At 45.2% G+C, this 13,913-nt stretch overlaps 1 protein-coding gene across 5 annotated transcripts in view; it reads left to right on the top strand.

The window, feature by feature from the left end:
- The window catches only part of LOC121286971 (guanine nucleotide-binding protein subunit alpha-11-like), a 91,594-nt gene that overhangs the window by 43,285 nt on the left and 34,396 nt on the right, over positions 1–13,913 (top strand). For 4 of the 5 annotated variants that reach the window (XM_041204335.1, XM_041204337.1, XM_041204336.1 and 1 more), the window contains one exon: positions 12,433–12,617. In XM_041204335.1, coding sequence (XP_041060269.1) covers positions 12,433–12,617 — 185 coding nt within the window. Of the gene's footprint in view, positions 1–11,622; positions 11,736–12,432; positions 12,618–13,913 lie in introns of those variants that run through there. The other variant, XM_041204338.1, reaches the window with a different exon arrangement.

Raw genomic sequence — 13,913 nt, 5'->3', positions numbered from 1 at the left:
CCTGGTTATCATACATATCATTAATATTTTTTGAAATAACTAGAATTTATTTTAGTTGGAACATATTGTTCCCAGTAAATATCACAAGTCTGAGGATGATCTGATTGCACAGTAACATGCAGCAACCTCCAAAATCTCCTCCAGATTACCTAAAAAGCAATTATTTAAAGAATGTACATACCGTTGAAAAAATGCAAACAGTCTTATCTAGTATGTCTGATTTCTTAACTTGACACAAAAAGAACATTGTCACATGCTGGAAAATTCTTCTCTCATCCCCAAGTCTGTAACCTCTCTCACAATTTCCTGTTTCTTTGTTTTATTAATAATCTGGAACGCATGACTGAAAGGGTGGTGGAAGATTCGATAGTAATTATCAAAAGGGAATTGGATAACTACTTGGAAAGGGGGAAAAAAATTGAGGACTGTGGGGAAAGAGCAGGTGAGTGGAGGGTAATTGGATTGTGAGTTCCAAGAGCCGGAAGGGGCGTGGGGCAGAATTTTCTGCCTGTTGGACGGGCAGGCCCGACCCAAATGCCGGCGGGTTTGGAGGCGATTGCCGCCAATTAAGGCCCGCCCAGGGTGACGTCTGCCCTGAATTACCCAACAACTCCATCTCACAACCCTTCCAGCCTCATACAACGCGCATGGGCACGAAAGAGCACACATCTCCCTGAGGCTAAGTGCAGCCTCAGGGAGATCGCCTGCACTTTAAAAAAAAAAATATTTAAAATAGAGAAAAAAAAATCCCTTACATGTCCCCTCATGTGACAATGTCATATGAGTTGGAACATGTTCATAATTTACAGAACAACTTTATTACAATTTTTAAAACCCTACATGAAACCTCATCCCGCCGGTGGATGAGGTTTCATGTTTTTTCTAATTCCTGCCGGAGATCCTGGCCAACCCGCCAACCTTAAAGTTGGACGGGCAGGTCCTTTTTAATTGGTTAAATGTTCCTGTCAATGACCTCAAGTTCCGCCCGCCGTCATTTTATGCATCGGCGAGCAGGCCCCGCCCCCAGCTTGCTGACGGCAAAATTCTGCCCATGGTATGCTGCATTGCTTCCTTCTATGCTATATTGATTCTATGACAGTACAATAATCACCATTTACCTGAATGTTCCTATTTTATTTCTCCTAAACTCCAAACATTCTATCCTACATAATCATCTTTCTCTTGACATCCTTATCGTTTTGCGATTACATACGTTGTACCATCTGATGTACTAGTTCGTTCTTTCCCAGGACTCCCTCAGCCTTCTCTTTCCTTCACATTCTACAGATCATTAAAACCCCAAATACCAGCTGAGCTGACTGGTATACCTTCATTTATCTGCTCTTCCCCTATTAATCTTGAAATCTAGTTGGCAAACATGAGTAGAGGCTTTGGGCCTTGAGACCTCTGAACAAAAAGAGATAACACCACTGTAATGACTCGACAGAGCGAACAGGTTTCAACAAGAAACAGATGAACTTTATTACATTGAGCATGTAGCACCTGAAAAGCTCTATCAGGACTATTGTCAGGAAGCCCCACCCCCAGATTGCCCGCACTAAGTGGTCATTGGTCAGCGCCTTCATGGAAGATCATGTGACCCCTGGTAGACAGCAGGAGAGGCTATACCTTCAGTTACCACAATCACGGAATACAGAGAAATTAATTAACTAAATTTAATTAATTAAATTAACTACAAAATTAGTTTACACTTTAAAGTTGAATTCTGAGGTAAGTTGTGCATAATTATATTTGACCTTTTGAATAAAATAGAGTATCCCTTGCAGCTGTTTTATTTTATTGACACCAGTAACCTTTAGGGATACTGTACAGGTTAGAACATGGCCCTTTAATTTCTGGATCTAAGTCGAATTCCAACCTATATCTGTGGCCTGAAGATTTTTTCATCAGATGGCTGTAATAGTCTTAAGTGAATCCAGTTTGACTGCTCTCAACCCACATTCCATGACTCTGACTCCACCACATTTTAGTCTGTGTGCCAGTCTCATTCCAAACCTCACAAGTAGGTTTGATGCAAGAAACAGGAAATATCCTGTTTAGAGAGGGAGTACTGTTCTGATCCAAAGCTGGGGAGGGATGTTTTGTTAGCTCCCTGTAGATGGGATTTTATCCTGCATCTAACTTGCACTATAGACTGACGCAGAAGGATGTGGAAAAATGATTCATTCTGCGTCTTCATCCCTGTCTTATGCTTTGGGCCATGCATTTCATCCAAATGTGATGGAAACCACTGAGCAAGTACCTCACTGAGGATATTTATATTCTCTGAGGATATATGGTGGATATTCTGCTCCCTGTCCAGGGGCGTTGGACAGATTAGAGTATTAGTACTGTAAGATTATAGTGAACCAACACTCCCTGCAAATGCAGTTCCCTGGAGCAAGCATTATTTTTATAATCCTTCCAAACATCCACTAGCTGCACACTAGTGGCCATAGATTGGTTTTCAGTGTTTTGCTGTTGTGGCTGCCAGTCATGTCCAATTAACCCTAAACAAGTTGCTCAAGGCTCCATTCGTAAAACAAAGTAATAATCTTTACGAAACGCTCATCCTTGAAGGATAGACGGGTGAAACTGGCCTGTGCCAGCAGTGTGGGAAAAGCTGCCATGAATTGGAAGGACCCAGCAGAGGAAGAGGAGGTGGAGGGGGAGGGGGATGCAGAACACCGGAGCTGTCCCGACTGCAGAGGGAGGTGGCCCGGCCTTCCATGGGGATCAAGGATCTTGTCAGGACACCACCAATTTGCAGAATCATCTGATTCGGGCCTGTTTCAACAGATCCTCTGTGACTCAGGAGGAACATTATGGCGGGGAACTCATTCTGACTCCATTGAAGAGGCAGCCTAGAACATGTAGAGGCTTACTTCCAGTGAGGGATGCACATCTGTCCAGAGGTTTCACTGTCACCATCGACAGTCCCTTGATCTCCTTCCCCACTTTATACCTCTTCTTGTCCCCCCATTAATAAAAGGAGACTCACATGTGTGACTTCAAGTCTCATTATTTACATTGTGCTCATAAAGGAGAATAGAGCACAGTAGCAGGAAGAAGGCACCCAACTGACTCTCTCAATGCTCTGTCGGACATGCTGGACTCCATACTTGGCTGCTCCTACATGGTGCTCCCCTTGTGGCCTTGGAGGCGTTGGAGGACCCTGTGGCTGAGAAGCACGTGATAGTCGTTCTCATTGTGGAGGTGCCAGGGTAGTTGTCTCCAGGGGCTAGTACATCTGCGTCATTGCAGGGGCAGCCTCTGTCACTGGGTCCTGCTGCCCAGGTGCTTTCTCTGTCAGAAAGTTGAAGGAGACCGAAAATCATAATGATGCTCAGTGAGAATGGGGCACCCTCATCCTCCTCAACCTCAGTCCTTGGTTGGCACTCTGGATGGCAGGAGGGGTGCAACAGCTGGGACACAACTGGCAGCTCTTCTAGACATCCCTGTACCAACAGTGTCACTGACCCATTCAGGCTGCAGAGTGTGGCGGGCATCCTTTATACATCAGTGTGGACTTTGTGCATGTACTTCAGGTGCTACTGTATAAGTCTCTCCATGACTTTTGCTGCTCTCTCAATGGCAGAGTTCACGTGCTCAAAGCCTTGAGCCATGGTGACACGCATGAGTTAGAACAGCTCCCCCATTCTCAGCCCATGATCCCACACTGCCTTAGGGAACACCAACATGTGGCAGCACATCTTGCTGATGGTCTTGGTAGAGCCTCCTCTCCTGTGTCTCTAGAGGCCCTTGCATCTGTGCCCAACTGAGCAGGGCTGTGTCTGTCCTTCCACCTCTGAGGGGGGCTTGCCCAGAGCTGCCTCTGCCTCTGCCACCTCCTTGTTCACACCAATGCCATGCTTCTTGTGGTATGAGGTACATGATGGATTGAGTGAAAAACAGGAGAGATGAAAGATGCCTACGACTGGCATATGGGTAACAAATTATCCAACCTGAACATTGGACAGAAAGTTCAAGTACAACACCCAACTGATGGCACCTAGAATCCAGGTGAAACTGTCAGCATATGCCCAGAACCAAGACTGTGTCAAGTATGAACACCAGATGGTAGGACAGTGCAACAAAACAGATGCCAAATCAGAACAACACCACAACCAGAAACACCGAATAACCCTATTGCGAACAGAGCATAGTGTAAGACGCAACACAAACAAAACAGCCATACCCAGCATCCTGAAGACGTACAGCAGCTTCCAGCAAAGGTCACCATGACTAGATCTGGATAGGTAAGCAAACCGCCGATACATTTCAGAGACTTGTAAGTTTGTGTAACGGTTTATTCAGACCATTTTCCTTTCCTGTCATGTAAATAGTTTGATTCTTTAAAGGGAAACCTTTAGCTTAGGAAAAGGAGATTTTGTGATATGAGGTACATATACCTTTAGGAGAGACTATCCTCAATCACTACCGCCTCGACAGGATGTGATGTATTAGTCCCGTGGCTTGTATTCAGTCTACAAGCAGCAGCAGTAGGAGTCAGATGTACAATACTTTGCCTCCTAGTTATTATTGTACGTATATAGTCCTATCATCAAATAAAGAAGCCACATTATTGTTTTACCAGTTAAGGTGTACGATTAATATGGTTACGTCAAAGAGAAGAACATTAACAGTGCTCATCACCCAATGCCATCCTATCAAACCACACACGAGTACTCACTGAGGTGACTATATCTGCACTGATGGAGAGTGCGCAAATAAGGTGTGAGGTGGATCTTCTGAGCTCTGCTGCCGCTGCTTGGCCTCGTGATGGTGAGGGACTTGGCCTCTTTTCTTGGATGTTTACGCCTCCAGGAAACGCAGGAAGCGATCATGAGAACCAGCCTTGGACAGCAGAAGCCTCTGCAGTGTTGAGGCTCCCGATGCAGCTCAGTCTTCGGAATGCCGTTGGACACAGTGGATTGCAATCCACACCCTTAATGAATGCATTGCCCCCTCTAATCACCATTATCATCACCAATGTTTTTCTTGCCATGCCTGCCGTTCACCACCCTGGTGATATCCATGACTTCCCCTCTTCCATGAAAGGCAGGGTACCCCTCCTCTAGTCTTGGATGCTCTCGTAGGCACGATCAACCCGATTCTTCTGCAATGGCAAAAGAGAGGCAATGAAAAGGCATTGCTGTCCTCCATGATCAATGTCAGCTCCTCCTATTCATTGGAAGCAGCATGTTTCAGTGCTGGCCAGTCCTCACCTCACAATGGCTCAGGGCCATAGTGCTGCTATCTGTAAGTGCCCTGGGCACACACTCCACCCATGCTCAGGGGAAACAGGCTTCTCGGTTGATAAGTCTGCTGGAGGGTGAATAAACAAAGGCCTGTCCTGAGGGTTAGGGGTTGCACAGCCCTTGCATCAAGTGCAGGATCCAGTTTCTATGCAGCACAGTCCTTCTGCTGACACTGTCTGCTATTTCCTGCCTCGTCTGGGTGGTCACCTCCTCCTATCTTCCCCGGAAGGAATATCCACCCATTATATAGTTTATCAAACATCTAGAAAGATGTAATAGGCATGGGTACAAGCAATAGATTTGTACTTGCTCATACATATTTTTGGTTAATTCAATGTCCTGGAAAATGTGTAAAATCTAGTACAGATTTGTTGTAATATCAAACAAATTGACCAACCGTATTGCTCCAGAATTCTTTCTGGATCTAATGGGAGTCTTGTTAAGGACGGTATACAGCATGGGTTTGGGGGGAAGATCATATGGCCTTGACAGAGGTTCAAGAGGACTAAATGGCTAATGAAAGTGCTTGCACAGCAAGTTAACCCCTTCTTTTCTCTGAAGCTCACTGAGACATCTGGCCCAAAGACAAAAACAGAATTCCCTGGAAAAACTCAGCAGGTCTGGCAGCATCGGCGGAGAAGAAAAGAGTTGACGTTTCGAGTCCTCATGACCCTTCGACAGAACTAGATATCTAGTCAATAGACTGCATTCAAGGAATGAAGGACGACATATTTTCTGTAACTCTAACCGCTCACCCCTGTGATTTAAGCAAAAAGTAATTGTTTTCACGTACAGTAAATGCCTGTAACTCCACCAGTGTCATATTTGAACTCCCTTTAATTTGACTGTTAGGAACACAATGCAGTTAAACAGGTTCCCTTGTCACGCACTTGTTTGAAAACAAAACGCCTGCTGGCAGTCGTACATGTTCTTTAAGTGCTCGTGTGATTTCCCGGCTGCTGAAATAAAATGCTTTAAATCCTGATTCCATTTCCTCAAGGATCATTTGACGCTTCTGTTGTGTGAATGTAATGATTTATGGTACACTTTACTGCATTAGAAAAATGGACCCCAGTTGGAAAACCTACATCTTTAGCGATCAATGAGAATTGGAAATAACGCTTTTAAACAAAAAAACAGATGAGGCAGGCACGGGTTGCAATGTGAATCTGGAATGAGAGAAGTCCACTCAGTTTACCGAGCCTGCTCCCACCAGCTAATGTACAATCTGTCCTTTCACAAGGTTTAAACCCACAATTATCTCACCTGCTGGGAAGTTTTGCACCAATAACTGATGATTTTCTAAACCAATCAAATAAGATGTGAGAATATTTTAAAAAGTCAAAGCCTCCACCACTCATCCCTGTCCTGCTACCTTCCACAGCCAACACTCTTCCCACCTCCAGCAGAAAATGACCATTGGATCCATTGAAACTTTTGATCATCTTAAATTATATTCTTCCCTACAGCCTCAAGATTCATTGCAGAGTAGCTCCTCTTCCGAAATGGTTAATCATTACAAAGTTAACTTTTTTAGAAAATTCCTTCATGGGAATGTAGGCACCGCTGGCACGGCCAAGGCCAACATTTCGTCACCTGTTCCTAAGTGCCCTTGGACTGCCGAGGGCAGTTAGGAGTTTGCTTTTACAGGAAAGGTTGACATAAGTAAGGTCATTTCCTACCAGAGAAACCTGCAATTCCACCATCATAGCGCCCAACAGCCTCTTATGCTAATTTGGACAGGATTTTCAGCTCGGTGAGCGGGTGCGCACCAGACACGCACGGGCGTAAAATGGCGCGCGATGACATTGGGTGAGCATTCCGGCATCATCACCCGCCCTCATGATATTTCGGCCGGCGGCCACTCGCGAGGGTCGGCAGCACGCCCGCCGACAACTAGGAGGACTGTTAAGCCCATTAATCAATCCGTTGAAGCGAATTTTTCCCTGCCTGTCTGACTCTGCAGGCGGGGGAGTGAGTAGGCCAAGGGGCCTTTGGATTTTTGAGTAAACCTCATCCACCAGCAGGATGAGGTTTCCGATGTTAATTTAAAAAAATTAAAAACGTGCAGCAGTTTTGTTACCCACGTGATAGGGTGATCGAGTCTGCTGTGTGGACGTTCTTTCTGCATTTTTGAAAACTTTGCTGGTTGATTTTAAAGGACTTCTGCTCCCCGAGGCAGCTCTCTGCACCCTCCCCTGCCCCTGTGCTAACTTTCGAGCTCACCATCCTCACCCCCACCCAGGCAGCGCTGAGTGGTTTCAGCACGCCTTTCATGCTGGCTGGTTGATAATTGGCCAGCCAAGCATGAAATCGCGGTCAGGGCCCGATTGCAGGCAGCGGAAGGTTGCACCGGACCTGTCTGACGGGTGAAGTTTATTACATCATTCTGTGCTTGGGAAACAACTTCGTAGCATCAGTTGGAAATGTGCCTTTCACCAATTTGAACCAGTCATCTGGCTCTACTCTCATTTTGGGAGGGTGTCGGTTACAAAACGGTGTTTCTTAAAGAAGCCTTCGTAGTCTTCAGTAACTGTAAGTCTTTGTTAACAAGTAGAACGATTTATACAAGTACAGTAAAGGGTACAGGCAAAGGAGCTAGCTTCGTGTTTAAGTCTTAACCTGTGTCTGCTCAACAGCACACTGACCCCTGGATCTGAGTCATGCTCCTTCTTACATCACTGTGGGCAGCACATTACTCAGTCCCACATAAATCCTTTATGTGTCAGACCCTTATACTACACTCTGAGGCTCCCTCTAAGTCATCTACTTTCAAAGCTGAAGAGAACCCAAGTTTCTGCAGTCCTTCCCAGTCATTGGGGGTTACCGTTAACTAGAAACTGAACTGGGCCAACCATATAAATACTGGGACTACAAGATCAGAGGCTAGTAATTCTGTGGTGAGTAATTCATCTCCTGATTCCTCAAAGCCTGTCCACCATCAACAAGGCACAAGTCAGGAGTGTGATGGAATACTTTACAAATGCCTGAATGAGTGCAGCTCCAACAACACTCAGGAGCCTCAACACCATCCAGGACAAAGCAGTCCGCTTAATTGAAACCCCATCTACCAATTTAAACATTCAGCCCCTCCACCACTACTCCCTTCACTATCAACGCACAATGGCAGCAGTGTGTTCCATCTACAAGATGCACTGCAGTAGTCCACCAAGGCTCCTTCTACAGCACTTCCCAAACCCACAACCTCTACCACCTAGAAGGACAAGGGCAGCAGATGCATGAGAACCTGCAAGTTCACCTCCTCTGAGCTACACACCGTCCTGACTTGGAAATATATTGCCGTTCCTTAAGTGTCGCTGGGACAAAATCCTGAAACTCCCTCCCTAGCAGCATTGTGGGTGTACCTACACCACATGGACTGCAGCAGTTCAGGAAGGCAGCTCATCACCCCCTTCTCAAGGGCAGTTGGAGATGGGCAATAAATACTGGCTTAGTCATCAATGCCCACATCCCCTGAAAAGAATATGTTAAAAAAAAACATGCTTTCTCCTAACCCGCGCTGCAAGGCTGCACCCTTAGCTCGAACCATGGAAGAGACTGGTCCAAACTGGGATGCTTGACATTGCCAGGGGCTGTGAGTGCCTCCACCAGTGACTGCCCCATGGCCAGCTTTAACAAGGAGATTGTACAACATGCCCAGTTAGCCAACTGTCTTGCAGTCCACTAAAACACACATTCATTTGCAATCTGTGCCCGAGAGATGAAAAGCTCTGGAGCACTTGGTGGCACTTTGATGCCTCTGCGTTTTTTGATTGGGCAGGGAATCTGGAGGCTCGACTTCAATCGTGTCAGTGTGGCTGCGCCTGAACTGCCTCAGCTGCAGAGGAATGGTCGCTTTATACAAGGTTTCCCTAATACATGGCCGCTTCCCTCACCCACACTGCCTGCCCACCCCACATGTGCTTGTGCGCTACCTTCAACTGCAGGGCAGCCTTTGCCCTCCTGCAACATGCCTCAACTGCCAGGCAGCCTTTGTCCCCACACCCCCACAACACGCCTCAATCGCAGGGCAACCCTTGCCCCCCCCCCTCCCCCCCCCCCCCCAAGTTGCCTCAACCTTGAAGTCCAACAGGTGACCCCGGGTGTACTCACCTCCAGGTTCCCCTCAAAGTGCAGCCCGCCAAGCGCAAGCCTTTTAAATGCTGTTGTAAAAGATGTCAGCGTGCAATCGCACCGATGTGGGCGGACAATCGGGTGTGTTGGGGTGGTGGGGGGGCATTCCAGCAGGCTGGACTTATAATGGTACGCAGATGTATTATAATGAGGTTCCTGATATCCGATGGTGGGAAATGGGCCCACCAACACCGGGCAGAATGGACGATCGCAAATTGGTTTCATGACGTCGTGAAGTCGATTTTTGGCCTTCTCACCATTTTGTCTGCTCATGCCACCAAACACGCTCGATGTCTGCGGGCACAATGATTCCACCCAAGGAATCATCTTTGGTGTTCTGTTCTGCATCATTAACAAAGGCCGAATAACTTCCTTATACCACCTTTGCGAACAAGACACAACAGCATTCACAGGGTGGTCTGACCACAGTACTATACCGTTTAAATATCACATCCTCCATGTGGAAGTAAAAGGCTAAGAATATATAATGAGAACAAAGATCAACCACGTTTATGCAGAACAGTCACCAGTGGCACCAAACACTAAACCACTCAGCCGGGCGGTGATAGAGAATCGTGTAAAAGGGGAAAGCAAAATATTTTTAAAATGGGAAGTGATTCTACATATAAAAACCTCTCTGTCTGTCTCTCTCTCTCTCTGTCTGTCTCTTCCTCTCTTTCTCTCTATCTTTCTCTCCAATGTATGTAGAAACTGAGGGCAGGATTTCCGGCGCCGGCATTGGCAGGCATTGCTGCGACTGGGATGGGAAAATTTGGAGAGATGTTGACTTTTACCGGATCTCCAAATTTTCCCGTCCCGCCTGTGATGCTGCCTGTGATGCTGCCTGTGATGCTGCCTGTGATGCCGCCTGTGATGCCGCCTGTGATGCCGCCTGTGATGCTGCCTGTTGCTGGCGGGACCAGGAATCCCAGCCAATGTTTTCATTAAATAGCCCATTATTGCCCTATTCTTCCATTTTGTTGCATTGCCTGTGCTGAGTATGCTGCTTTTTTGGTCATGTTGATGATAAGGGAGCTACAGCTAACCACAATTGCAGAGATATACAGAATAAAGCACTACTGTGCATAACTGAATCATAGTTTCTCTAGTCTACATTATTGTGGTCTGTGCCTATAAAATGAGTTAATGAAAGACGCTTATGTGCATTGGAGAGAAGTTTTGAATTGGATTTCAAATCTTAATGATTTCGCCTTATTTATCAAATCAGAACTTTGATGAGTCAGGATGATTTGGCATCTCATGCACTGATACTTTAATAAGGAAAAGGATCTTCAGAAATATCTCAAAATATTTCAAATGTAATTGCTGTGTATTAAAATGACTGGTTATGTAGGCACTGATGAATCAACAGGAGATAGCATAGTCAGTGGCACATGTTGTTGCCCTGCAACTGTATATCATATTACTGACAGTGCATGGAGAATGCATTTGTTTCCTTTTCCCATTCGTCTCGATGTTTGGAAATAAGTGTGCAGCTGATAAACAGTTTAAATAATTACCTTGTTGTTTGCACCTGATCCAGCCAATGCCCAAAATTGTTTTTAAGTATGGCCAGTCAACCACAAAATGGTGCTCATTTTTATTTTAAATGGGAGGAATGAAGTTATGTAGCAGCTGGGTCTGTTTCTCTCACCATCTGGTTGGGAGGATGCTACCACCCACCATTCAAAACATCCATTGCCCTGGGAGTTTGAGGGGCTGAGATGGGAGGATGGTTTCATGCCTGTGTCTTGCCCTGCTACTCCGAGTGCTGTCATATGTTTTTTACATTGCTCTCACTTTTGAGTTTCTTCCCCGCTGGTTGGCACAGTTGTTGACAGCCAAGTACAAGTCACTCTCCCTTTTTTTTGTATTTCTTGTCGAGAAATAATGAAAAAATGAATAAAGGAAAGACTTGCATTTCTATAGCATCTTTAACAACCACCGGATGTGCCAAAAGCACTTCAAAGCCGGAGAAGTACTTCTGAAGTGTGTATCCACTGTTGTAATGCCGGGAACTAATTTGCGCGTAGCAAGCCCTCACAAACTGTGATGTGACAATGACCAGATTGTTTGCCTAGAAGTGTTGTTTGAGGATTAACCGTTGGCCAGGACACTGGGAGGAACTCCCCAGCTCTTCTTCACGGAGTTCCATGGGACCTTTTACATCCACCTGAGAGGAAAGACAGTTTAATGTCCCTTCTGACAGCGTAGCACTACCTTATTACTGTACTGGAGCATCAGGCAAGATTTTATGCTCAAGTTCCCGGAGTGGGACTTGAAACCACAGCTGTGACTCAGAGGGAAGACTGCTAACACCAAGCCACAGTTGACTCTTTGGTAAGATAGGCTGCCATATATTGCCTATTTATAGCTGCCCTGAAATTATAGCAATGGGCCTTTTTTAAATCAAGATCACTTTGAACTTGAGTCATGTGGGTTAGTTACCTTGGAGCGTGTGTTCTAGACAATCTAACAGCGGTTAATTTTTCTGATGCTAACACAAATTATGATTCAGTTTTATAACTTGCCGTAAAATGAGTTGAACATTTGACTTTAGGCTTGCTAGTCCAGCACCAAAACCACTTCACTAAACTACAATGTAGCTGATTTTGATTTTGATTCTCGTCTGGTCAGCCTAGCAACCCAGAAATAAAGAGCCGTATATCTCAATCCCACCAGGTCAGAGAGCCTCTTCCTATTTACGCAGTTGGAGCTCTATATTTCCCCTCTCTCCTTGCAGAGCAGATTTAAAGTGTTTACCTTTCCAAGTTCAGACAAGCTGCAGGAGACGTGCACCAAGGTTTCTGGCTGTGCTTCCCTGAACTTCGCTTCCTTTTCCATGGAGAAACATCTCCCTTTCCAGCCATGTCTTTCCAATGACAGGATGGCTTTGAGATCAGTGACTCACTGTGTAGCAGATCTGTGTGCAAGACAATGTCGAACTCAATTGTTCCTTGTGGATGCTTTGGCAGTTTTCCTTATTCTGTAATAATTGAGCAGTCTAATCTGTATGTTGGTGGCTCTTTTAAACCAGGCACTGGAGAAAGTGGCAAAAGCACATTCATCAAACAGATGAGAATCATCCATGGGTCTGGATACTCAGAGGAAGAGAGGAAAGCCTTTGCAAAGTTGGTCTATCAGAACATAATCACTGCAATACAGTCCATTATAAGAGCAATGGACACCTTGAATATACAATACCAGCAGCAGGGAAATAAGGTAAGATCAAAAGGAATGATGTTATAAAATGACCGATATAAGCCTCCTGGTTTAGTTTGTTCCTTCTTGGGATTGTTGTAGTAATTCTAAGTCAACCCATTTCTTACTGCTGTGGGGATCATGTGACTGTATAGGCGAATGAGCCCTAAGCGTGGGGAATCTTAGGGGTGGAGCTTTTTTAGCTTTGTCTTAGAACAAGCATGTAGCCTCACCTGGAGGCTATAAATACAGTTTACTGTTCCTTACAAGAAACCCATCCAAGTTTATTATAAGTGTTTGTTTTATGTGAGGATGGTTCTGTCTATACTCCAACAATTTCTATTTCATCTTCTGTATGAGTCCCTAAGAAATAAGGATGGCAGGGGATGAATTTCTAAGTTCAGTCTATTGGCTGAAAGCCTTGTCTATCAGCCACACCTAACTGCATGTGGAGGAATATTGGTAAGGTGCCACAATTAATATAAATCATTGTCAGAAGGTAAAAATTGGCTGCCACTTCTTGCTATCGCCATTGCACATGCAGCAAATGATGAATGAACAGTTAATCTTTTTCTTTGCTGGTGTTGTTTGAAAGGGAATGTTGGCCAGATACCAGGAGAATTCATTGGTGTTTTTCAAATAGTTACATGACATTTTTAACATTCACCTGAAACAGGCAGACAGGAGATCAGCTTATTGTACTGTCCAAAGGGCAGGACTCATTAAAGTGTCTAGTACTCAGCAGTTTGATTTACTGAAGCTCCTGTCAATGGATTCCATCCAGAAGCTCCACCACCACTGTCCTGTGACTACTGTGTCTATGATCTACAGGATGCATATCAGCACTCACCAAAGTTGCTTTGACAGCCCCTCACTCACCCTCAATCCCTCCACCAAGAAGGGCAACTTGGAAGCACCATCATCGTCAAGTTGCCCTCATTCAATATCCTTAATGTTCCTTTGTTTGTGTTGGATCACTGTGTTGGAATTCTTTGCCTGACACCATTGTGGGAATCCCACCACCACAAGGAACCCAGCGGTTTATGGAAAAGGCCCACCTGCATGTTGTCAGGGTAACTAGGATGGGCAATAAATGAGGCCCATAATCCAAAACAATTTATTTTGAAAGTGCTGCTTTTTGATTCATATGGGAAGGGTTACATGTTAAAATATTGGAACGTTTTCCTGAATTTTGAAAAGAATGATGTACAGTGGAAGATTGGCCCTTCACTGCAGAATGTATCTATAAACAAGAGGTACTTGGAACGAGGAGGAAGATGAGGTCAGGGACTTTTGTGTCAACAGGCATTTTTGTTT

The sequence above is a fragment of the Carcharodon carcharias genome, chromosome 14 (genome assembly GCF_017639515.1).
Source record: "Carcharodon carcharias isolate sCarCar2 chromosome 14, sCarCar2.pri, whole genome shotgun sequence".
Lineage (NCBI taxonomy): Eukaryota > Metazoa > Chordata > Chondrichthyes > Lamniformes > Lamnidae > Carcharodon > Carcharodon carcharias.
Note: the sequence above shows the minus strand (reverse complement) of the source record. Positions and strands in the feature narration are given on the sequence as shown.